The sequence below is a fragment of the Watersipora subatra genome, chromosome 6 (genome assembly GCF_963576615.1).
Source record: "Watersipora subatra chromosome 6, tzWatSuba1.1, whole genome shotgun sequence".
Classification (NCBI taxonomy): domain Eukaryota; kingdom Metazoa; phylum Bryozoa; class Gymnolaemata; order Cheilostomatida; family Watersiporidae; genus Watersipora; species Watersipora subatra.
In genome coordinates this window covers 37,165,726-37,192,594 of record NC_088713.1, presented here as the reverse complement: position 1 = coordinate 37,192,594, position 26,869 = coordinate 37,165,726, and the positions used below count along the sequence as shown (strand labels likewise).

General features: G+C 34.7%; 2 protein-coding genes across 3 annotated transcripts in view; both read right to left on the bottom strand.

Annotated features, from left to right (window-relative positions):
- The window catches only part of LOC137398900 (caspase-6-like), a 146,548-nt gene extending 137,794 nt beyond the window's left edge, over positions 1 to 8,754 (bottom strand). Inside the window, exons 1-4 of one of the 2 annotated variants that reach the window (XM_068085068.1) lie at positions 8,699 to 8,754; positions 3,930 to 4,160; positions 3,615 to 3,727; positions 1,468 to 2,250 (exon numbers count right to left, since the gene is read on the bottom strand). In XM_068085068.1, the coding sequence (XP_067941169.1) occupies positions 2,128 to 2,250; positions 3,615 to 3,727; positions 3,930 to 4,160; positions 8,699 to 8,744 (513 nt within the window). In that variant the 5' untranslated portion in view covers positions 8,745 to 8,754 and the 3' untranslated portion in view covers positions 1,468 to 2,127. Of the gene's footprint in view, positions 1 to 1,467; positions 2,251 to 3,614; positions 3,728 to 3,929; positions 4,161 to 8,698 lie in introns of those variants that run through there. The other variant, XM_068085069.1, reaches the window with a different exon arrangement.
- Positions 1 to 11,716, bottom strand: part of LOC137398785 (cell death protein 3-like) — a 146,107-nt gene extending 134,391 nt beyond the window's left edge. Inside the window, exon 1 of the mRNA XM_068084962.1 lies at positions 11,538 to 11,716. The gene's annotated coding sequence lies outside the window, so the exon portion shown is untranslated. The remainder of the gene's footprint in view (positions 1 to 11,537) is intronic.
- Between the last annotated feature and the right edge of the window lie 15,153 nt (positions 11,717 to 26,869).

Here is a 26,869-nt window from a genome sequence, read left to right as displayed (position 1 = left end):
AATCAAGTTGTTACCAAACATCCGCTTTGGGGTAGCCCTTCGAAAGCAAGAAGAAACGAGGTACCCTTCAGATAAACTTAGAGAGAAATCGGCATTGTTGGTTTTTGTTAAATTGCTCTAAAGAAAAATATGGTTTTTTTTACTGTTTCAACCACAATCAAGTTTTGCCTATTTTATTCTGAAAACGTCCTGGCAGTCACATCACATAAAACAAACAAACAAATCTCAAGTAATAGGAAAATATTTATACTTTCTGAGAAAAATTGTTAAAAAATTACACGAGAGGTCCTTTAACTTGCAACAAGCAATCTATGCTTTTGACTCATATATAGTTTGTATATGTACTGATGAATACATGCACTTGTGACAGGGCTCTCATAACTTGAACGCTCTAATAACTCGAACACTTTTTTTCGGCCCTGTAATGTTCGAGTTAGTCGAGTTTCACTGTATCTACAAAGTATCTACAGAATATTGCCCTTTTATTGGCCATGTTTGGGGCTGTCAACAAGGTTCTGCTTTTTCTCTAGAGCAGTACATCTACTGAGTCCGCGGACGTCGGCTCTTTTCTGTTTTTTTCCTGTTGCCAGGAATTTCTTACAGTAGGAACATTGCTGCCTTATCAGGCAAGTCCTGTCGGAGCCTTCAGCAAGTTTATGCTCCTAGAGCAGTGCATTTACTGGGTTTGTTGCTGCAGGGTTTGACACAGCTCTTTGGATTTCTTCCTGTTGCCAGGAGGTTTTTCCAATAGGAGCAATGCTGCCGTTTTTTCAGGCAGGCCCTGGCAGCTTTCAGTAGGTTTTTGCTCCTCTCCTCAAGCAGTTCATCTACTGAGTCTGCTGCTGCAGGTAGGATGTTACGCAGCTCTCTCTGGGTTTCTTCTTGTTGTCAGGAGGCATGCCCTAATCCGTGTCGTCTAGGTTTCTTCCTCCTGCCACTTTTAAGGCAACAATAAGTTCATCCAGAAATCTAGTGATCCAATGCAAGTCTTGTGGTGGAATTCTTGGGATCATCAGCGATCTCACTGCTGCCCAATTGTAAAGGTTTTGTACCAATTTACTTTCCTTTACTAGTACGAAACTCAGTGCACGAGTTTTTAGATGTATTTCTGCTTTGTTCATGAGAGTTCAAGAATAGTCAAACACATGCAATGAACAGGCCCAGAACAGCTCTGCTCTTTAGCGCAAATGTCCAGGTTTATATAGCGGGTAGGCCCCCCTCTCATTCTGCTTGGCTGGGAAAATTGCCTATTTTTATGATCCAGCTCAAAAGGGTACTGCCAAAAAAACAGTTATTCTCCCTTGTCAGCAGCATTGAATTAGCTCCTGGGAATAGTTGAAAATCTTTGATATTTACAAATGTATATCCATCATCACCGGTGATTGAATAGTTTAGATTACATTCTGTTTATAATGTCATTGCTAACATATAAAATAGTTTGATTCAACAAATGTTTTATTTTGGTTCAAACGATTTAGAAAAGAACTAAAAGTTGTCCGTGAAGAATCAATATATAGACTCGGCAGCTCTATACTATTTTATTATAAATATATTCCTTGTGGCTGTGAAAGTACAGATAATCGCTCACAAAAACCTAGAGAAGTGTGCGTAAAGATCTTTGTATGTAACAAAAAGTTAAATGCATACAAAAGTGCCACAATTTTGCATTAGTACAGAAAATTTGTACACTATGACAAAGATAGTACAACATAAAGCAACTGCATGACATAGGACTGATCTCAGACTATGGTGGAAAACATAAAAATGATGCAAGTCCCACACTGAGAATGTTTTAATCTTATTAACTAACTGATGCAGAATGTAAGAAATACACACATTAACCTTGTATATGAAAGCATCTGATTTATTGATATAGCGAGGTCAATCAGAATAATATAATATAAGTAAGTGAATAGGAATAAACTTATATATAAACCAAAATGTAAGAAGAGAATATGTGAGAATTTCTGTATTTCACAAGTCATCCCTCAAAGCAGCAACATCATAGGGGGTAAACAGGATGAAAGACTGTTCACCACCGTAAACTTTGTCTTTCAATTGGTCAGTCAACATCACAGCTGTCTAAAGGCATGGAGACAGGTAAGGCAGCAAAGGATTAGCAGGTGATTAATCAGGGGGAGGAGGGTTGTATCCAGGAAACAAGAAAAGCTTTTTCTGAAGATTTTCGATCATAGTTGGATTCTGACCATCTCCATGTTCAATGCTTCGATTTCTTACTTTCTTTTTAATCTATTATATTAGAAAACAGTGTCAGCAAGTATACATTGGTAACAGTTTAATGCATATAAAGTCTTTATAATATGTAGAATAGGGTCTAATTATTCACAATTGTTGTAAAGGCAAATTGAATACTGCAGCTATGATCACTTTTCATAATATAGAAACTGCTTACATCCCAAACATCACCCAAACATGACGAAACCTTGGGTGTACAAACACTTGGAACAGACTTGTTTTGACATGTAAAAAAAATGTCCACTAACAAAGTCTGAAGCTTTCTGAAGCAGCTCAAACAAGTCGATGCAAGACCACATTTCTCATTCATATAGCTTGATTCTATGCTGCTCTGAGAGTATTTAAAATTGACACACATTTGCTTCCTTTACAAGTCTATCTTGAATCATAAAAAGGAATTATCTAAAATAGACTGATAGATGTCTTTCTCAAAATATTTGGCTAAATTATTTGATATTTATTACAAGAAAGGGCTCTCTCAATTTTTTATTTAAGTATATGACAGAATGGCAAAAAAATTCTAGCTTGAAATATAGCGGATTGCAAGTATTCACTTATTCCTACATGCATCTAGACAGTTATTTCTTGAAGTTATTTCTTTAACGTAACTTTCACTGATGATCAGTTACGGGAGGTTGTAACTGTTCTATTTAAGACTAACAAATGAATCCAATAAAGCATTTAATTGTGTGTTGAACTTGCTTATTATAAGATATTTGCAAATCTTATGAGCAAACACTGTTAATTAGCATTATCAAACACTTTAGCATAAAAACATTAAAACGTTTATTAAGATCTCACACCATTGCTTTCACAAATGCATTCCTATGGTTGCTCTTATCTGGTATTGAAGGATATTATGGTATCGATAGACCCGACCCAGTTTGAGTATTGTGGATCTTGGTGAAACCCAACTTAAGCAAAGTTACAGTAACTATCCAAAAACTGTGAAGATTATAGATGAGAATAAGAGTCATTGAGAAATTATTAGATGAGATAACCTTCGCATGTCCAATTTTGACTGTTTTTGGCTCATATTGGTACAACTTGTACTTTCATAAACAAATAATTCTGTAAATAACTAATATAAACACGAAAGACCTTCATCAAGCGCCTCTGCATAAAACATCAACTGTATTACCCTTTACGAACAGCGCTAATCAAGAGAATTTAATTGAAAAATTTAAAACAGCGTACCATCAAAATTCCACCCTGATTCATTCCTGCATATAAACTATAACAATTGTGATGTGCGTAAATACGTTGTCAATAAACTAGCACTCGATTCAAAAATATAGAAAAAATTTAGCTAGAACATGTAGTTATTATTATAAGCACTGGGTGTGTTCACCTCTTACCTGATTGTCAAAGAGAGTCTTGAGATCTCGATGGCAGGCATGTTTAGAAAGGGACTCGACAACAGCAGTAACAAACCAGGAACCGTATCGGGTATGTCTATGCGCCACATGACCTGTCAGAGTTTAAATGTATAACTAATTATGTTGGATGATTAAAATCATGCTTAAAATGAAAATGTACTGAATACTAACAATGATCACCCTTAAATGTCTTCTTGAGTACAGTGGTCAGGTTATTAAAATATGCAATGAAATATATGGGTGTCCATTAATATTATGAATTAATTGCTTGAATTTGAAAATTATTCGGTTTACCAGGAAAACTGGCTTGCCAGATTATCAGGTCATCGGTGTCTAAGACTGCAGAAGACATGGGCATAAGCATTGGAGCTGAGACTGTGTTTGGCTCTGGAGGTGTTGTTAGGGTTGTGGCTGAGCTAGAAGAAAATCCGGTGGTAGGTGAATTTGTAACTGATGACAAGAGAAAACTTGGATGAAGTGATGAAGTGGGAGGTTGAGGGTCAGTCACCACTCTATCTCGCAAGACTACAATAAAAAGGAATTCATAATGTTTACCTTGAACATGTTAAAAATATTGTAGATTGAGGTTTAATCATTGATTGTAGGTTCACTAAAATTAGTAACCAATAACAAGGAAAGATAGACTAGACACAATATGTCTTGCAATATATAAGATTACGAGTGCTTAGCTGGTCAAACGCCTATTATGGAAATTATGTTGTCAGTGTATTAAACTCAGCTCTTTATTTACTATCAAGATCCAATAACATTACCGTACAGTACTCAAGCGAATTTACAACTGACTGCCCAGTTATTCATCAGCACTAACAATATGGATAGGATATGTGGTTACAGCAGGAAGGCATAAAACTTACAACGGACATAATACATAAAGCAGCACCTGTGGTTACATAACGATGGCTATTCCTAACCAATATGCACTTGCAATCTCAGGGCATCTCCCACTAAATATTCACATCACATCACCCCTTGATTTAAAAATCACACAACACCTGCACCGAAAGATTGCACATAAATATCAAAATGTATATGATTCTCCAAAACGTTCTGGTGGCCTTCTTTCACGTACAGGCCTACCTGGGTCAACACTACATGATTCATCGTCATTACTACCACCACTATCAGTTACACTACTGCTAGCATTGCCAAATTCTAGTTCCACAAAATTCACCTCGTCACTAGTGCTGTCACTCGATAGCATAGGGCCATTACAGTCGCTGTTACCTCGGCGGTACGCTAAACGGAGATCAGCCACATGCCTGTTAATGCCGTTAACTTCAACCGCGGTATCTGAGACTATGCCTGTCACTTTGCCTCCAAGCCATTCTGTGGTACATTTTGCTCCCACTGGCTTGACGTAGACAATGTCACCCACTCTGTACGAATTCGACAGGTTATCAGAGTTGTCTGCTTCTACTTGAACATCAGGATTCCTAACATTGTACGAATACACTTCCTGTGATGGCACAGTACCATCCGCGTTTGGCGTATTGTTATACCAGAAGACCATTTCCTGTATACTATTCCCAGAACGTGCTGCCATTCGCTTGATCGTTCGGTGGTTTCGTTCCACAATCCCATTACCAGTTGGTCTGTAAGGACAGCTAAACACTTGGCGCACATTCCATCTCTTTAGCATTGTACTAAGCTGTGTGCTCTTAAAACAGGGTCCATTGTCAGACAAAAGCTCTACAGGCGGCCCGCGTTCACTAAATACCCGCAAGTGAGTACCAACCGAGCTGGCAGTCTCATCCCGTAACTTTATCCAAATTGCAAATCTGCTCGGGCCACAATCTATGATTGACAGATATGGTATATTGTTCATGTGAGTAATATCTACTGCTAGTCTGTGCCAGACCTTGTCTACAGCAAGTGTCCCTTTGTCCCAGCTGGCAGGAGCTGGATCTACTCGTCTGCACACCAAGCATTCTTTAACCACATTCTCCACAATTCCTCTTTCTATGTCCGGCCCGAACCTCTGCTTTGCTAGGTAGAGCGTGCTACCAACACCCAGGTGGTGCATTTCATGCATACTCTTCACTGCTGCTTTCACGTCGATTGGTTGACCAGCTGCTGCAATAGTTGGCTGGTTCCTCTTTAGCCACTTCCGATCTAATCTTGTCAATGCATCTGCCTTGTTACATGCTGATTTCACCAGAGACACACTCAACTCAATGTTGTATGTGGTCATAAGTTCTCCAATCACCCCTAGCCGCCTCTTAACTATCATCTCACACATGCCATTCACTTTTGGCCTGTGACTGTTTGTGATGACAGACTTAACCCAATTGTACACCGTAACTGAATCTGTGATAATAGTTGTTTCTATCATTCCCCATTTAATTGCCAGATTCAGTCCCTTTATTACAGCTTCCAGCTCAGCTACATTGATATGCATGTTGTCATCAACTTTCCTGAGCCATGCAGCATCTTCTACAATATGCCCCTCGACCTCTATGCTAGCACCGACTGCTATGCTACTAGCATCACACCATACCTTGCAGCACTTAGTGTCACTTACTGACCATTCACCTTGCACAGGATCATTTGCTAGTACTCGATTCACCATTTCATGCAACATTGTTACCGTGCTACCTGGTATAGCATTGTCCCATCTTCCAACTTCCGCTAATCTTTTTACATAACTGCAGGCCACCCTTAGCCATCCTGCTACCGGGTAGTGTCCTAACAACTTGCCACATATAGAGAACAGCTCTCGTTTGCTGACATTGTTGCCTACTTCCGGAATGCTAGTGTCACGCGCCCATTGATGGTTACCGAACTCATCTCTAGTCACCTTCAGACCCAAAACGCGAGCCTCAGTTAGTGCCACTGGCTCCTTGGTGACCAACCCAAACTTATATAAATGTTCACGGACTATATCAACTGAAACCACTAACTCATTTACCCAAATATCGTCAATGTAGTGATCGGTGCCGGCATCCACCCCTCTATCGAGTGACAACACTTTTGACAAGATCTTAGTCATGATCTTAGGTGCTACATTAAGGCCAAAACCCATACGTGTCATAACATATGTTTTTCCACAATACCTTACAGCCTGAAAACGTTGCAAAGAAACATCAACATGCAATTGCAAGTAAGCTTTCTGCAAGTCAAGTACACATGCATTACCGCCTAACTTACGCCACTCACGTAACATTTCTTGGCACACTGCTGTATCTAACCCTGGGTGGTTGCGTATGTAGTCATTCAGTTCTTTACTATAGTCCATTACCGGTCTTACTTTCGTCGGTTTATTTGGTTGGCCAGCAGCCAACAATCCATGGACAAGTGTCCAGTCACTTGTCCATGGATTGTTTTGTCATATGGCTGAAGCCAACCATTTCCTATCCATTGCTGAACCTGCTTGTCGTACTCTTCACGCATATTGTCAGCAACCGCATACTCTGCACACATGTTTTTTAGCATTGGTTCACCGTCTTTCCATTTCCACTTTACAGTCCATTGCCACCCATAAAAATGTGCACTAAAGTCTTGATCATCAATGTCAATTGTCTGCTGTTTCGAATCAGTTGTATCTGGTAGCTTGTTGTTGGAACTCAATAATCCAACAGCTTTAGGTGTCAGCGCATTAAATACAACATCACGAGTGTTACTCACTGTTACACCACCAAGTTTGCTCATAACGTCCATTCCCAGGATCACTTTACAGCCACCAACTAGTTCTTGTGCTACCATACACTGCACACTCATGCTCTGGTGACTTCCTATTTTTACAGCTATCGTAGCCTCACCTTTACATGTAGTTGTTTGCCCATTTAGCATTAACACTTGCCGCACTGGGCCTCGAGGAACCAACTTCAGCTCTCTAGCTAGTCTCTCCTGCACTACTGATTGCTCACAGCCAGTGTCTACTAATGCTTTTACATTGACTCCTTGAACTTGTATGGATATAAATGGTAGCACCGCGCTGTTTACTTGGGGTGAGCATCCGGTGCATACGCTCCCCCATTTTCGTTTCCCTGTTGTAGTTGTGCGCAAAATCTCCTTATATGTCCAAGCTCATTGCAGTTATAACACCTCAATTCACGTTTATTGCTCTGACCTCTGCTCTTTGTAAGACAGTTACGAGCTAAGTGTGGTCCTGAGCAATGGTAACATCTCACCCGTTGCTCTGTTGAACGCTGCACTGCTGCACACATAGCTGCGTGACCATTGCTTGTCGTTAACATCATTCTAGCCCTAACCGCTAAAGCTCCAAGCTCAAGACTTTCTACAGCGGCCACTGATTTTAACTGCGTTGCCACTTCACTTGGCAAGCCTGCCATAAATGCGCATTTAAGCAGTGGCTCGGGATCAGTTTGACCTATTAATGCTACCAACCGCTGCAAATCTGCTAAAAACACGTCAACTGTCTCTCCTTCCATCAAAATTCTCGCACGTAACTGCTCGTACGCACTAAAGTTGTTTACACTAAACGCAGTGAGCAATGCTTTCTTTAGCACTCCAAAGTCGGATTTGGCTTCTTCCGATAGTTGTTTGTATACGGCAAATGCATCTCCAGCCAAAAATAGCGGCAAGAAGGTTGTAAGATCGGTGATCTTCTGAAGCTTGGCAACTAACTCCAACTTATCTATCCACACCCTAAAGTCTTCACCTTTGCTGTTGTCATAGCATTTGATTAAGTCCGATAATTTTACAGCCATTATATTAAGCCGAAATAGCTTGTAGCTTGTTTGTCAGTGTATTAAACTCAGCTCTTTATTTACTATCAAGATCCAATAACATTACCGTACAGTACTCAAGTGAATTTACAACTGACTGCCCAGTTATTCATCAGCACTAACAATATGGATAGGATATGTGGTTACAGCAGGAAGGCATAAAACTTACAAAGGACATAAGACATAAAGCAGCATCTGTGGTTACATAACGATGGCTATTCCTAACCAATATGCACTTGCAATCTCAGGGCATCTCCCACTAAATATTCACATCACAATGTTTACTTTTGATGTGCAAAAGTAATGTAAGATGGAGTTCTATTTATAAATAGCTTCAATAAATATGTAACTCACCTCCAGTGCATGCCTGAATGATAAGTAATTTTGGTTTTCCGGCCATTGCTCGAAAGTTCTGAGCGTATAAAGCTTTATTTATTTCTGTTCTCGGCACCGTCGTTCCATCAGTTCCGGATATGCCTGTTTCAGAACCATGACTGAGGATGACCAACACAAACATCCCATAGTTTGCATGCTCAGGCTTTCTTGTCTCATGTTCGATCACTTTTAACATGCGCTGTAAGGCAACCATTAGAAGCTTTCAATTAAGAAATTAGGTTGAATAATTGTATTTACAAATATATTTGTGACACCAATACTGAATCAGCACATTGTTGAGTTTAATTTATAAATTCCAGTGAAATGTTGGAAATGTTGTATTTTATTTACATTGCTACCATACTCAGCCTTGGCTGGGGTTTCATTCATTTTAATCAAATAGCCAACAGCACACAGCCTACGGACTGCTGTGTGTTGATTTGTAATGCAAGTTTCTAGAATGTCTTCATAACAAAGTTCCAAGAACGTGCTTATAGATGGCGGTGGTCCCTAATGCATGCGGCTGGTGAGTTTGAGAGGCTGGTGCCCAGGAACCAGGTAGAGTTTTGAAATCAGATAATTTTGTTGAGCTGACGAAAAACACGTAACAAATGCGTGTGAAGTTTGAATAAATTCAGCTAAAATATGCAGAAGCATAGCAGTTGCAGTCAGCAAAGTGTTGTTGTGGTTTTACAAAATTATTCTAGATAAACTTGATAACCGTAAAACTACAATACAGAGAATTAACTACAGCATCATTTTTATCGACATTTAAATTTAATAAAAACCATTAGTCCACAGCAATCCATAAATTCATTTACCAAACGCTAAGTTTCAAGTTCAAACTTTACAAAAATATACAAAATGTTGCTACATGTGCATGTACATGTTTTCAGGCCTTCAATGAACACATCGGTACGCTGCATAAGTAGTATGACTGTAAGTTATCAAATGTAAATATCAAATGATTACGCTAGTTATCTCCTAATTCAGACTGCGCTCTGTTAACGCATATATTATACATGTAGCTCAATCTACTTATTATAGACTGATTTCTACTAAAGTTGTCACTAATTACATACCATAACAAATATTTAACATAAGTATTAACTGCTTGGTTATCAAAAATACAACAGATGGCTGCATGTAAATTGTTTAGTCATATAGAAGATAATAGAATTATAACTATGAATGAATAGAAAACAGATTACAAAAGTGCACCAGCAGTCGATAGCAAGTGCTAGCACTTCTAATTCCTCGCTGCTACAATAGCATTTATTATTACACACACACATACATCTACACATGTTCAAGCACACAAACACACACACAAACATGAGCACGCGCAAATGCGCTCACTCACACAAATGCAAGCTTGCGCATGCCACAAGAAATACACACAAACTCACAAACACATGAACACACTAACATCCATACCGATGCGCACACTGCACTAACACAAGCACCAATACAAGCACTAACGCATGCATTAACTTGAGCACTAGTACTCTAATACACACAAACATAATAGCAATGTGAAAATTTTTAACCTAAATTACATTGCATGCAGTAACATTAAAATGGTTATAGCTCATTTGAGATATCATAGCATTAAAAGGCTGTGATATCCTAATAGTTAAAACATGCAAAAACAAAAGTTCAAATGTAATATTCAGTTTTTACAAACCCAAATTTTTAAATATTGGTGCTTATTTATCAAGTTTAACCCTTTGACCGGGTATAAGCCCCCCAAAAACAACCGAGACTCGTGTAATTTATTTTCGAAAATTCAAAAAAATCGATATTTTATGAACATGCATAGCTCAAATCTTAAATTTAGTTCAATGAACAAAATTTTTTGTACATATACATTCATTCACATATCTACTACTCAAAAAAAATTACAACCATGTGCAATTGTCCCTTTATGAAATGCTTGGAAGCATCTTTTTCGGTAGAGTCAAACGCTATAACGTAGCCGTGCGAGCCACCATAACGATCGTTTTCTCTGAATATTCCAAGTATATTAAAAGTCCAAAAAAGTTTACATCACTTTTATCATTTGAATTAATTTTATTCTGATCAGACAAAAAATCACTAACGATCGCAGGATAAAATAATCTTTTATTTTACCGTTTTGAAAGTCGAGCCGACGTTGACTGGTTTTTCCAACTTTTAATCTTTTCCAAGGAATCGCGATTTGTTTAGCTTTTAGCACAAAGCAACGCCTCTCAGATAATCGTTTCATATTGTAAATCATCGACTGATATCTTGTTGATGATATTTAAAACTTACTAGTGTTCATATCCTTTGTTTAACGTTACTATACGACAGCTTTATAAACGTCTACCGAAATAGACATAAATGTCGTTTCCCCACGCAACAGGTAAACGACATTCTGGTCGTTTCCCCTGTCAAAGGGTTAAACAAAGTTTTCAATAATAAATTTTTTTTTAACTATAGTTAAAATAATGAAAGCAGATTTCACTACAAACCTGACCAAAAAGATTTTCCTTCCTAAAGCAAAAAAATCCAAGTTTATCAAAAAGAGACCAGATCCACTGGCCATCTCGAGTAGAACCTTGTCTGTCATCTGAATATGTGAAGTTTATGTTGTTAATAATAAGGCACCGTCCTCTTCTAGTGCTCATTCTGTACACCTGTGTTAACAAAAGGTACAAATAATGACTTAGTTCAGTTCATATAAACTTGGTTACAGCTAATATTAACTACATGGAATGACCTTTGCATTGCTTAGCACGCATTTAACTAGTTGCTATTAAACTGTTTATTATTCTACAGGCTAAAAAGGGCTCACCTCATCTGAGTAAAAGAGATCTTTGACATAAAATTTAGAACATGGTTTAACAGTCAGTTCCTCAGAAGCCTGGTCTAAAGTATCAGAGAGCTCACTGTCACTTGACTCTTCATCTTGTTGTGGTTGAACAGCAATTGTAAGCCTTTCTGGTTGTTGTAGAACAGGTACCACATCCTGCTCTGTGGCTGTAAAATTAGGTGCTAGTCATAAAATTATGTACTATGATGTCATGATGTAGGGTTTATAAAAAAAACTAGTTGAATAAAGTATCAAATTGGAATAAATCATTGTTATAGAACTTACAGACAACAATAAACTATTTACTGCAATGCTATGTTATATGTTTGCGCAGCCAGTGCAACATATTTTAATAATTTTGTCAAGACCTATGGGTATTTTAGATAGTTTAAACTTGTCTGATTTTGATAATGGTTTTTGTTAAGGGTTAAAAAGTTATATAAACTGATATCAGTATTTAAATACAAATAAATATGTTTATTACTTATTGTATTTTTTAAATAATAAAACAAGTAAAAACTTATCAAACATTTTATCTGCTTCAAAAAAATTATTGGTTTAAATCATATTCAGTTGTATAGCAAGCAGTTTTTTAAATAAGGAGAAATTAAAAACAGATACAAACTATCGTAAAATTCTGGACTGGTAGGCTAAGTTATTATGCTGACGTATCATGTTTTTAACATAACTTTTATATTTTTACCTCAAAAAGGGATTGATAGCTAGCCATAGTAATTCATTATTAATTATCTACTATTGAATCATTTAAACTTTAAGGATATTATAGGCAGTATATGGACATTTAGTAAATGCATGACAAGTCATTGATAGTCAGTCTCGCATAGTGTTTCAAAGTTTAGATTACTCATTTCGAGATTTACTTAGCCTCAATTTAAGTCGTTGGTTTGCTATAATTAAAATAAAATACTGTTTAAATTGCGGATCAGCGACCAAGTCTTATTATAGCTGTAAAATATATCTGTTGGAATATTATAGCAAATTTTTTTAAAAAGGCATGTGTACCTGTGGGTGCCACAGAGAGAGTGCCTAGATAGTCTCGTATGGTACGTTTCTTTTCTTCATCAAGCTGATGACCTACATATAGATTGGTAAAACATTAATGAGGCATAATGAACATGTTAGTAGAGAATAAACCACTTTAGTAACTGGCGTTTGTTGACATTATAACTTACAAGGCCTTATGAGGGCTGATGGTACAGTCGGCCTTTCAATTCCAGTTTGCTCCGCATATTTTTCACAAGCCAGCTTTTCGACTCCCGAATATCGTTTGACTATGAGTGCATCACCTTCGGGACAAAACCAATCTGGATCAACAAAATCTTCTGGGTTTGAATCTCTTAAAAAGAGGCAATGACCACAGAAAATGCGAATATATGGTTCACTTGCAATCCAAGCAGTTGAAAGCAGCTTCAAGATGCAATTGGTTGCGTTTTCGAGCTGTTTCCACATATCTCCAAAATGAGCTTCATCAGAACCAGCTTGCAGAGTAACTTTTTGATCACAGACATCATGTACCAATATCAGTTCCAACTCATCCTGATAGACCACAGCACCATTTTTAGCAATCTTCTGCGTGTTTATGTCGTTTGATAGCTTGTTTAGCACAGCAACTGTCATTAGTTGGAACCCATATCTGGGGAGTGGAAGTCCTCTCAAATTGACATGTAACCGAAGCTCATACCTTCTCTTTTCCCCCAAAAATTTGTTAATGGTCTTTGGTGAAAAATATGGTATTGCGTACCCATATCTAAGCTTTTTAGCATTCAACACTATGGGCCCTTGTACAATCCAAAAGCTTTTTAACAACTCAATGGCAATGCTGGGTTGAAAGTCTGATTCAAGTTTGAGTAGATGGTGTAATAGAGCTTCTTCAAGGATGCCATTTCGATTGAAGTTTTTGACAAACTGTTGATATAAAGCAAAACTTATAGATTTTCCTTTAAAATCAAACTCACGAAAGTTCTTTGCTCTCTTTTTCCAAAGACGGTCTGACTGGTGATGAAAGAGAATTGAAATCATTTTAGTCATCGCTGGGATGTCACGGAATATGTAATCTTTTAAAGGCTCTACTGACTGAAACCAAAGAATATCACCTATGTTGTGCATGTAACTCAAAATATGCAATGACTTCTCACCAGGAAAGCTAGCCAGAACTTCTGACACAGTGACTACAGGTTTTGTTAAACTCTTTTCAACAAAGTTGCACATACGATTCCATTTCTGTGGTAGAGAAACCTTGTGCTCCATGCAACGAATATCAAGAGCTTTCCTGAGATCTTTTATTTGATGTGACTTTTTGCCAAACACAAATGTGTTCTGTTCAGTAAACACCTCAACTCCCTTGTTGGATAAAAACTTGGTTTTATGGAGAACTTGCTTTTTTGCTCTACTTTCTAGTTGCTCAACATTCAGCATCTCATCTCGGAGTTTCTTGCAATACTTGAATAAACAATCTTTGTAACTCTGTAGTTCCGAATCTGAAACTTTATCAGAGTGAGTGAGAACTAACAGTGGAGACTCTACTAACGAAGGACATGCAAGATAGATGTGAGACAACCAGTGCCAGCAGAGTTCCTCAGTTGCAGCTTTTTTTCCTTTTTCTTTGGCCAGAGATTTAAATGCATTCAAATTAACCACGATCAACGGAATGTTGCGTTCCTTTAGAATGTACCGATAAGTGATATGATATACTTCATGGCCTCCGTGATCAATCATTTTGGCGTATGAATTGTCTAGTTGCACTCCTTCTATTTTAAATACTTTTGTTGTTTCATCTAGCATGTTGGTCTCAGACCGGTTTGTGAGTACACGGCTTCTTGATTGCAGAGATCTAATGAGGCTTGTTTTCCCTGACATTGAATGGCCAACTACCGAAACTGGAACGATCGTCAGTTCAACTTGTTGTTCTGATGCAAGGTCTTCAAAAAATGATTTAATTGCTGTTAAACTTTGTTGACACACTGCATAAGGGGGAGAAACTAGATTGAAGCAGCCATTACATTTAAAACTGGTGAGATGTTTGAGATTCAGAATCTTCTCATCAATCTTTGTCAGGTTCTTGTTGTCAGAGATGTTCAGCGAGCGTAAATTCTGCATTTTGAACACACAAAATGGAATTTTGGTTAGTCCGCTGTCACCACAGTCTGACTCCTCTAATTGATCCCACTTACTCAGGCTGCAATCAGACACAAATATACGAGAAGGGTGAGCATTATTTATATTCAACAATTTGTGGAAATTTGTAGCTTGTTGCTCAAATGGAAAAACTTCAACTTTGTACATATATGCTAAAGTATCGTAATTTTATTATATTAACCCAATTTTCTTTTCCTATCAACTTTGCCTTTATAATACAACAATGCTAAAGTTTCTTTTTGTTTGAGTCAACAGTGGTTAATACCAAATCCTTTTTGCAACATTTCCTCTAAAGAAATATTGCTTAGAAACAAAATCTTACCATCAAGACTTAACTCAGCTGTGTCATGTTATTCAGAACATAGTTTAATGACTATTCTTACAAATGAAACAAATCAAGGAAACCTTTTTTCTCTGTTATATACCAATATGTTAAAAACGGACTAGAGGCTGTATAAAGTCTGGTGCTGCATTTACTCAAGTTTTAAAATTTTAATATTGCAACATCTATTATGGAAAGAAAAATTTATTTGTACCGATTATTTGAAAAGTATACAAACATTGCTATGTATAACTATTGTTACAGGCAGAAAACTAAACAGTCATTTTAAATTCCAACAGATAAGTCACACTAATCTAATAAAAATGGAAACAGTTTGTTGTTTATCACAGCCCCTTTTCAAACAGATTAGAAAGCAATCACTCCTTGCATATCATGTGTATATTAATGTTTGTTATTAAATTGGTTTTTACTGGTAAATTATGTGATTGCGGGACAATGAGCAAACTACTATTTTTAAGAAATTAGTCTAGTTAATAAAGATGGTATTTTAAGACTGTTTATGACAATCATATTAAATAAATAGAAATACTCAGCTTCTAGTGCTACTATCCATAACTACAATTAATGTCATACAAACTGAGGTTACTAAGTAGCTCTTCCATGGTATGGTTGCTGGTGGTAACTAAAATTATTATTGGTTATTTTAAATATAAGCATTTTATTGGATGTATTTGAGGGATACATTTAATACTCTACATGAATTTCTGTCATGAATTGTAATGCAAAACTTTGGCTGTTTTGAGTTTAATACTTGATTTAGTGAGCATTTTAAAATTAGGTTATCATACTACTATTATATTATAGTGAAATTATTAAAACACTATTCAAGTTCTTCTCATAATATTTAATGAGTGTAATAAAAATATTAAGTAGGTTTTTACCAGACACATTTGGCGACTTTGAAAAAAATTTTCTGGATAAACCACTGTACAATAACTTTTTTGATTTAAAATGTAACTTTTGTTATGAAACATTGCATATATTTTTACTTCAAATAAGATTTGCAAATTTAATTCGAAACTAAAAATATATAAAAATGTGCAAGTGTATGGCTATCGACAGAGCTAAAAACTACAACTTATTTTGTTTGGCCAATTAAAAGCATTACAATACTGCATGCGTGAGCATCTGAACAAGCCAGTGTCTCCATAGTTACACTTACAGAGTGGTAAAAATGGTATAATTAGGCGTAGTGAGTAGCTTATGACACTAACCCTTAAGATCTTTGAAGTGATTGAAGTATATTATTTACATGTATTATTTAAACTTTTCGCCAAGTCTGATTTCATCCAAAATATTAAGCTTTTTATCCCAATGCTTTTCATTTCAATGTTCTAGTAAAACTGTATAAAAGGATGAAATTATAATAATAATATAATATGTATCATAATATATAAATAGTATATATAAAATATTTTATTATATATTATATAGAATTATAATATATATATATATATTATATAATACAAATTATGATATTATTATATGACCCTTTAGATGAAACGGAACTTTTTTCCATAAGAATCTGCAAATAGATTCAAGGATGACAATAGCTATTACACAATCTTTTGTAAATCTTATCTAAATTTCTGTTCTGCACTTACTCATATTTTAAAAGTTTGACATCTATCAGAGAAAAGAAACACTTATTTGTACTTGACTATTTTTATGTTATAAAATGTTTTGTTTTTGTGTAACCATTGTTACAAGCAGATAACAAAACAGTCATTTTTAATTTTTACAGATAAGCCACACCAATCCAATGAAAGTATGTCAAGGTTGCTTTTTATCACAGCCACTTGCTGAACTGACTAGAAAGCAATCACTCCCTACTGATCAGGTGTATATTAATGTTTGTTATTAAATTGGTTTTTGCTGGTAAATTACATGATTGTATGACAATGAGCAAACTATTAGTTGAACTAGAGTTAAGTTACTTAATATGATATTCTGAGATTTCATTTGATACTTCAACCATATATAAATGCTCAGCTTATAGTGCTACTATCCATAGCTACATGTGATCTCATATAAACTGAGGTTATTATATATTTCTTTACTGGTCTGATTGTTGTTGGTAATTAAAATTATTATTAGTTATTTTAAATATAATCATTGAATGTAATTGAGGAATAAACTTAATATTTATATAAATTTCTGTCATAAACTATAATGCAGAACTGGCTGTTTAAGTTTGATAATTGACTTATCGAACATATTAAAATTAGGTGGTTATAGAGTCGGCTTATTAAAAAAATTATTAAAATTATTTTCATAAAGATTTCCTGAATGTAAAAAATTTATTACAATAGGTTTTTAACCGACATGTTTACTAACTTTGAACTTATATATTTTGTGAACAAAGCATTGTGCACTAGGTTTTTGGTTTGAAAACTAAATTGTGGTGAACAGAATGCTGCACTTATTACAAATTCAAGTAAAAATAAAAAGATTTTAGAAGCCAAAAAGGTAATCTAACACGAAAGCAACTGAAAATATTACGTAGTCCTTTACGAAAATAACTTGTCTCAGCTTTCTTCAACAGCCTTTGATAGTTTACTGTAGGGTGCAAGCCAGATTCAACTGTCACATCACAACTGGTTATCTCAACAAAAATATAAAATTTAGTTATTAGCTGAATTTTCTAGCAGAAGCAAAAGTTTAATTGAAAAAAAATGGTACATAAATAAATATGACATTAAGTAAGAACAAAAATAACTAAACAAGCCACAAGAAATCCGATAATAACCTTTAGACATAGTTAATATACCACCTTATAATAAATCTTCAACGCAGTATTTACAATACATTTAACATTAGTTTATGAAATCTTAGCAAAGTTTATGGGCAAGCATTGGAAAGGATTGAAAAAAGAAATAGAATACACAGTCAAACATGGATAACTCGCCCACTGATAGCTCGAACACATGGTTAACTCGAACGGTTTCTTTGGTCCGTTCCCACGTAAAGATAAATTGCTATAGATAACTCGAACTCAACACTGTTAACTCAAACTGTTTTTTGCCCAACGGCTACCGAAACAGTTGTTACCGCTTTAGAAAATCACTTTACTCCAAGCCATAGAGGTAAACCTCAACTTTTCGTAATTCATAAGCGTCGTTATTACAACTATCGGCAAAATATTTTTGTCAACGACTTTTCTAAAGGTTTGGTGAAATTTGTTTTATACCAAGCATCCGCTTAGCGATCGCCTTTCGGAAGCAAGGTAAAGTGAGGTAATCTTTGCATAAACTTCAAGAAAAATCGGCAAATTGATTATGGGAAAACGCTCAAAAGGAAAAGATGTCTTTTCTTTTGAGCATTTCAACAACGATCAAGTTTTGCCAATGTCAATCTAAAAAACGTCCTGGCAATAACATCACCTCAAACAACAAACCAATCTCAAGTGATAGAAAAATATCTATACAGTTTGATAAAACGTTTTAAACTTTACATTAGAAGCATTTAATTTGAAACAAGCCATCTGTGCTTTTGATTTATATTATAGTTTGTATATGTACATGTATCTACTAATAAATAAGTAAATACATGGACTTGTGACAGTGCTCTGATAACTTGAACGCTCTGATAATTCGAACACTTTCGCTCGGTCCCGCGAAATTCGAGTTATCCATGTTTGACTGTATTTACAAATCAAAACGTGCAATGGTACTTAATTTGTCAAAATATGTTACAGAGCTAAAAACCACATGGTTTTTTAGTTGACCAATGCAAATTATTACCATACTGCACGCATGAGTATTGCAAATGAGCACAGTTTCTCCATATTATATCTCACAGAGTTGTCAAACTGGTTTAATTGGACGTAGTGAGTAGCTTATGAAACTAACCCTTAAGATCTTAGACGTGATTGAAGTTAATTTTTTATTGTTTAAATTTTTCAAAAAGTCTGATTTCATCCAAAAGATTAAGCTTTTCATTCCAATGCTCTTCATTCTAATGTTCTAGTATAACTGTAGAAAATTATGACATTATTATAATAATACTAGAAATTCCACTGTCATACAGCCCACGACCAAAGTAGTAATAGAAAAAAGAAAGGGTACTGTTGGTTGTCGAAAAAGTAGTTCTTAGCAGGAATTGACAGAGTATAATGTAAATGAGACTTGTTTGAGATGATATAAAATAAATTTGAGGGAGCACGACTCTAAAAAGGCGCAACAGAAATAACAGAAATGTAACAGAAATAAATATTAATAAAATTAATAATTAACTATCTCAAACTTATGTTTTACAATAATAAAATAAATATTAGTTCAAGCTGTAGACCTAAACTACTGTACGTAATTTAAATAACAACAGCAATAATGATATATGTTTATTATATCTCTTATTATATTGAAATGCAATATTAAAAGTAAAATGGCAAGCTGCCGTGTAATACACAAATTGAAAGTTGGTTGTTGGTTAAAATAAATATTAATTCAAGCTGTAGACCTAAACTACTGTACGTAATTTAACTAACAACAGCAATAATGAAATATGTTTATTATAGCTCTGAAATGCAATATTACAAGTAAAATATATTGTAATATACAGTTTGAAAGTTGGTTGTGTTGGATGCAGAACAGTTTTGACAACGATATGTAACAGAAATAAATACTAATAAAATAAATATTTAACTATCTCAAACTTATGTTTTACAATAATAAAATAAATATTAATTCAAGCTGTAGACCTAACCTACTGTACGTAATTCAACTAACAACAACAATGACAACACTAAAGAAATATGTTTATTATATCTCTGAAATGCAATATTAAACGTTAAACGGCAAACTGATGTGTAATATACAGTTTGAAAGTTGGTTGTGTTGTGATGAATGTAGAATGGTTTTGACAGCGACATGTAACAGAGAGCAAGCGTTGGCATTTACGCGTCTGGAAGTTTTATGCAAAATGGAGTGAAATAAAGAAATATTCTTGTCATAAAAGGGCGTTGTAGTAACGCCCTACCTTGTAGATAAGTTGTAAAGAAATGTAATGAAAAACCTTCGGTAATTGGACAAAAACATAGGCTGATAAACTGTGTACCACATTTTTGTACCTGTAAATCGGTCTACGCCTCAAACAGTACACAGTAAACAGTTCTACTATCTGTCGCACGGCTTTATTGACGTTTCGTAGGTCGGTCGAAACTATTAATAAACTAAGCTGTTCAAGCGTTTTGTGGCGATTTGTGGCAAGACTTTATCGTTCTATTCTCTGTCGCTCGGCGTTTCAATTTCCGGTCGTAACTTTTATTAAACGAAGCTTTTCAGGCGTTTTGTGACGATTTTCGTCCTAATAAATCTGTCTATTTATGTATAATCCGATCAGATGGGTTAGTTTTAGATATTTGCGTCAACCTTTCAAAGGCTTGGTAACATATTTAAATAAGTTTATATGCGTTTTGTATCATTATTATACTTAAACGACTTTACTGAAAAATAGTTAAATTTGTTGATAGGATTTCGTTGCAAGGGTTTGGTGACGGCCATTAACGGATAATTTTTCGGGAGTTGTGCGCACATGTGCATTTATCATAATTCTCCCAATCAATCGTTTCACTCTTGTTTGGTCGTGGGATGATATATAAATAATATATATAATATATTTTATTATATATATGATACTATATAATATATAATTATAATATACATATTATACGTAATATAGATTATGATATTATGATATGAACCTTTAGATGAAATGCAACTAAGAATCTACAAGTAGATTTACGGATGACAATTTAGCTATTACACAATCTTCTGCGTTTGAACAGCATTTGAATAGGTGACCAACCGGATAAATTGAATGAATCATCAAATGAAACCTGCAGTCATTTGAAAAAAAAATTGAGGATCCTTGTTGAATGAATCAAGTTCATTAGCAGATTATTTGCGATGTGCACCAGCAAACCATGTCACAATGGTTTGTTGGTTATGTTTAGAATCACTATCTATAGTGATTGTTGACAATTTAGTTTCAGTAACCGCTGTGGTTTTGTAGATTTTAGCTGTTATAAATAAATTTCCTCTTTGATAATTTGGAGTGAAATATATTTTCATAAACTTACTACTGCCTAGATTTGGCTAATTCACAAAACAGCGCTTGAAGCTGATAACAGAAAAAAACTTAAATTAGCAGCAGAAACATGATTGTAACAAACCAGTAAATGTCAGTAAACACTATAAAATGAACAATTATTACAACCAATCAATGCTACCACATTTCGGAAAAATATTTATGACCTAAATTTTTATCAGTTTATCTTCAAAAAATATCAATGCATTTGCTATTTGTTAGCTATTTTATTTGTTCCAAAAAACACTCACACAAACATGAATATTTTCTCCCAATTTCAAATGCAAAACTGGAGTCTTATAACTCACTGATATAACTGATAATTTTTTATTATTTTACTAGAACAAAACTAATTCATTCTCTGTTAGAACCAGCAGTAGTTAATGCCAATAAAATATTACAACAATGCTTCTAAAATATTGTTGAAGAAAACTAAAATTTGAAAAACTCTGCTTAAATATTTATGATGCTTTCTTAACTGCTCGGCGGTGTTTTGGACAAATTAACAACAAATTGGCACAATTGATGAGCTTTCAGTAAAGTTCTTTCAAATAGGAGCAACAGCTTTTTGAAAAAGTTAAGTTTCTTTGTTGAATAAAACTAACCTATTAGCAAACATGTTTTCTGTACCAGCCAAACCATGTCCAGGTCGCAACAGCTTTTTGCTTTTGTAAAGAATCATCATCTACGTTTATCAGTGACGATTTCGTTTCAGTCACCGCTGTGGTTTAGTACACCAACTGACGTTATTTGCTAGTTAAAACTAAATTTTCTATAGGATATATAAAACACCAGACTACATTATGGTCTGCCTGTTTTTATTAAAATAGACTGTATATACTCTTTCTACAGATTGGATTTTTCTACCCAACAAAAAGTACTTAAAAGGTGTTGGCAGATGAAATCTTAGAATTATCTTAGCAATTATAATAAACAAAATCAAGCACAATATTTTTACATTTTGTTAACTTGCACAACTGATTAAATTTGCTATTCTACCAAATTGATTTAACCTGATTTTCGAAAATTTGATATACCACTGGTATTTATGCAATATTTCGAGATTTAATGCAGATATTGTTTCAGTGTAAAATTCAACTTACAGCAATATATTCTTGTTATATACAAGTAACGTACAGAATAGTTTGGTGAATCTTATTCTCGCAAAATTTGTGGCTCTTCATTTGCATTCACCATGAATGTGGTGAATTTCTTTTTGCACTGATAGTAGCGATCTGAACTTTTTCTTTTGAAAAATAAGTAAAAATGGAACTGCCTAACAAAAAGCTTTTAATTTACTTGAACTGAAAGACAACAAGGTTGTTTCATTGGAGACAAAATTTGAATGGCCTAGCTAGTGCGTAGGCTTTATAATGAAACAAAAGTGAAACCCAATTTATTAGCCAATTCATTGGCTGATGGTCTGTACTTATACTATCGCATATGCCAATAGTGATGCGCATGGTAGCAAAATAGTTAACAAACAAAACAATGGTAGCGAACAAACACCAAACACCACCTATAGCCTCTGCTGTAGTTTTTTACAGCAACTGACATTAGTTGCTAGGCATAGCTAATTCTTCTATGTAGTATTCAAAGCAGAAGGCGAGATTCTTATGTTTTCGTTCTTACTAAAATAAACTACTCACACAATTTTTTAAAGTTAGACTTTTCTCATCCACAAAAATGAAATTAAAATGTGTTGACAGATGAGAACTTAGAACTATCAGCAGAAACAGGTTTGTAACAAATAAGTAAAGGTCTGTAAGTATTATAAATTTAACAACAATCATTAGAAACATTTCACCACTAATATGAGGACAGCTAGATGCATTATCAGTCTTTAGATGTCACTCACTTTTCAGGTCGATACACTAGTCTAGGCTCCTCGAGAAACTCCCAATAATATGATAGACCCATTGTTGAATACTCCCCGTTAGAGAGGTCAAGATATTCTAGTTGAGTAAGCTCTGAAAGGCTACAAAGCAAAAATAAGGGCAAATACTAAGACATCTAAAAACTACCAAAACAGTGGAGCCCGGTTATTGTTGAATGCAAAAGTAGCAATAAACTGCATTCCACATCAACTAGATTTATATTAGTCCGTTTACCAAAATTAAACTTTCTGCTTCAAACAATATCAATGGCTTTCATATTTTCTCGCTGTTCCATTTGTTTTAACAAAGCACACACATAAACATGACTGCTTTCTCATGGGTTTTACATACAGAAACTGGAGTTCTATAGCTCACTAATGTTACTGTTATTTTTTTTAGATAATCTGAGTGTAAAAAAACTAAAAACTTTCTGTGAAAACCTGAAGCGGTTATTGACAGCTCACTATTGTGAAAATTCTTCTAAAGCGATGTTGATTAGGAACAAAAAATCTTTGCAAAAACTCAGCTGAGTTTTTCATGATACTTTTTAGGCACCAAGTTATTATCACAAACATAACAAATGATGGAGAAGTGTCTACCATCCATACTTACATTTAACGTCATATAAACAGAGGTTACTGCGTACCCTGTAAGTTCTTGTTGGTCAGACTAGTTATTGATATCTGAAAATATTATTACTGATTTTAATTATAGGCGTGGGAGTGGATTTAATTGATAAATAATGCTAATATTTAATATAAATTTTTGCCAAAAATAACAAAACAATATCTTATACAGTAGTTTACCATTGTATTATATCTTTCACTACGGTGCTAAATTCGCTATTCCACCAAATTAATTTATACTGATTTTCGAAAATTTGATATACTGCTGGTATTAATGCAATATCTCAAAAATCAACGCAGAGACTGTTTTACTTTAAAACGCATCTTACTTAGGACAAAACCTTCTACTATAAAGTATAAAATAGTTTAGTGAGTCTCACTCTCGAAACTTTCTGGCGCTTCCTTTGCATTGAACGATTGTGGCAAATTAATTTTTGCCATGATGGTAGCGATCTGATTTTCCCATTTTGATAAATAAGTACAATGGAATTTTTTAGCAAAATGACTTTCTATTGGTAGAACCTGATTGACAACAAAGTTGCTTCATGGGAGACCAAATTTGATTAACCTAGCTAATGCGTAGGCTTAGTAATGAAAAAGTGAAAGCCTATTCATGGGCTGATAGTCTGTGTTTCTATTATCACGGTTCCAGATAGTTTGGCACACGGTAGCGAAAGAGTTAACTGAATATTTTATAATTGGCCTTTTATTTAGGCACATTAATAAATTGTACAAATTCTGCTCATAATAGTTACACAATGTAACAAATGTCATTAAATTTTTAATGAAGAGATGCATTTGTGAACATTGATTTTTGTGGTGAATAAATCATTGTGAAATACCTTCGCAGTACTTAAAAATAAATTTTTGCCACCACCATGTTTCAAGTACTGTAAAACTTCTATTTGAGCATCACCTTTATTTGAACGCCACCACTATTAAAACGCCACTGTAAGAAAAAGTTTGAAAAATACAACACGAATCTTTAATTAAACGCTATTATTAATAAAATGCCACTATAATAAATAAATAACAAGCCCCCGAAATATACAATTTTTAAAACTAGAGAAATAATATAACATATAACTGAATGAAAATCCTATAAAATTTAATAGGAAAACATGTTTTATAAGAAAATTTCGGTGTTTAATCGTGTGCTGCATAGTATAAGCCATAGTCAACAGCTCCGTAAAATAATGTCCCCAAAATATACAACTTAGTTCTTTGACTAAATGTTCTATTAATAGCAAGCGTTCAGTCATAAATAAGTGGTGTGAGAAAAAACTGTTAGATTGAGTAAAGACAAAATCAATGAAACTAACTGCACTTACAGTATACAATAAATATGATTTTATTGAAGTTTTACATGAAAATAGGCCTGCAAAACAGTATTTACAATACAATTAACATAATGTTAAAGGTTTTTAGCAAATTGTATGAGCATGTATAACAGAGAATTGAAAAAGAAATAGAGTAAACTGACAACTAGACAAATGACCTATGACCTAACTTAATTTGTCAGAAACTGTTAGAGCAGACAAAAAATTAACTTTGACTCTACCTCTTTTACGTATTGCAGTACAAAACACATGCGAACATAAAACAAACACTTTCACTTTAAACTTACAGTCACACAGTCTGTAAAACTGGTCTAGTAAGAAGTAATGGGTAGATGAAGCTAGTGACCAAGGTCTTATATATGTTTGCATTTTACCATTTATTGTTTACATTTTTGGTTTCTCACAAAGTCTGAATTCATCAGACAATTTTAAGTTTCCTACCAACACTTTAGAGCATCTGCATGAAATTGAGTCACTTTTCTTTCTTAGTAGAAATGCAAAAGCTTTTCATCACAAAATTCCATTAGATTTATGGTTGACAACTCAACTATTGCCTCATCACTTACATATTCGATGTTGTTTTGGGAAAAGTTAGCAATTTTTTTGTCTCATGGATTTTATATCAGTAATTTTTTTTCAAACAATAATCTAATTTCACAAAAAAAATAATTTTTTTCCTCAATGAAACACGTTTGTTAGCAATCTCTTTTTGTGTTCCTACAAACCATGCCCCAACGAATTTTTCTATTTTTACAAATTAATCATCTATAGCACATGTGTCAAACTCACGGCTCGCTGGCCTCATCCGGCCCGCCTTGTAATCTTATCTGGCCCGCAAAATCATTTTACATTATTGCTATCCATGGCCCATTGATCTGAAGCGCTGACAGGCCCGTATTCCCTGAAGCGGCTGGGCGGCTGAGCAGCCCCAACTTTTTAATGATTTTCGGCGGCTAACTACTAAGAATTGCAGTCTAAGCGCATTCACTTGGAATTTCCAACAACTAGCAACTAACTAAAATGTCTATAGCAGTTAGCCTGATGAGCGCTGCTGCTAATCTGAGAATCTCCACCCCACAGAACATTACACAGAACGTGAATAAATTTGTTGTTTCGGTCAGATCATATAATCAGATCAAAGTCATAAGAGCAAAGAAAACTGAATGATTTAAATTGTTATTGCTGAACAGCACACATTTTATGCATATTTCCATGTTTTTTAGCAGCTTCATATTTCTAACTTGTATAATTTTGATAGGAGATATTTTTAAGGAGAGTCTAATATTTTTAAGATATGTAAGTTTATTTTTTATATACATTAACATAGGAGCAAAGAAATTCGATTTTTTTTAACAAGATCTCTTTATGAAAAGTAAAAAATAAATAGAAGAAGTTTAAAAGTTGACTTGCAACAAAATTCACATTACAGTTACTTGGGATCAAAAAATTCACCATGTCTTACTCTGTTGTGTTGTAGGTGCAAAATATGTGGAAATGTGATTACAAGTTCTTAAATGCTAAAAAACGAACAGCTGATCGCAGACATCTTGAAAACGGCTATCTCTCTCAAAACGGCTCAAATGTGACGTAGTTGAACGCAATGTGTTTCTGTTTACGCGTTAAGGCAACCTCATTCGTCGAAATATTTTCACAAATATACTTCATGTATTCAATGAAAACATGTTTATTGTCCTTACGCGTATATTCCATTATCATTGCAACGCTGTCACCTTGAGCACAGATATCTTAAAACCTAGAATAACAACCAGTTTAATTTTTTAACCTTAGCTCAAGGGAATGCATATCACCTTCTGATAAACATGAGGAGCCTGTTGGTTACATGTGATAGTCGACAAATGCTGCAGAAGTTGTTCGCACCACATAG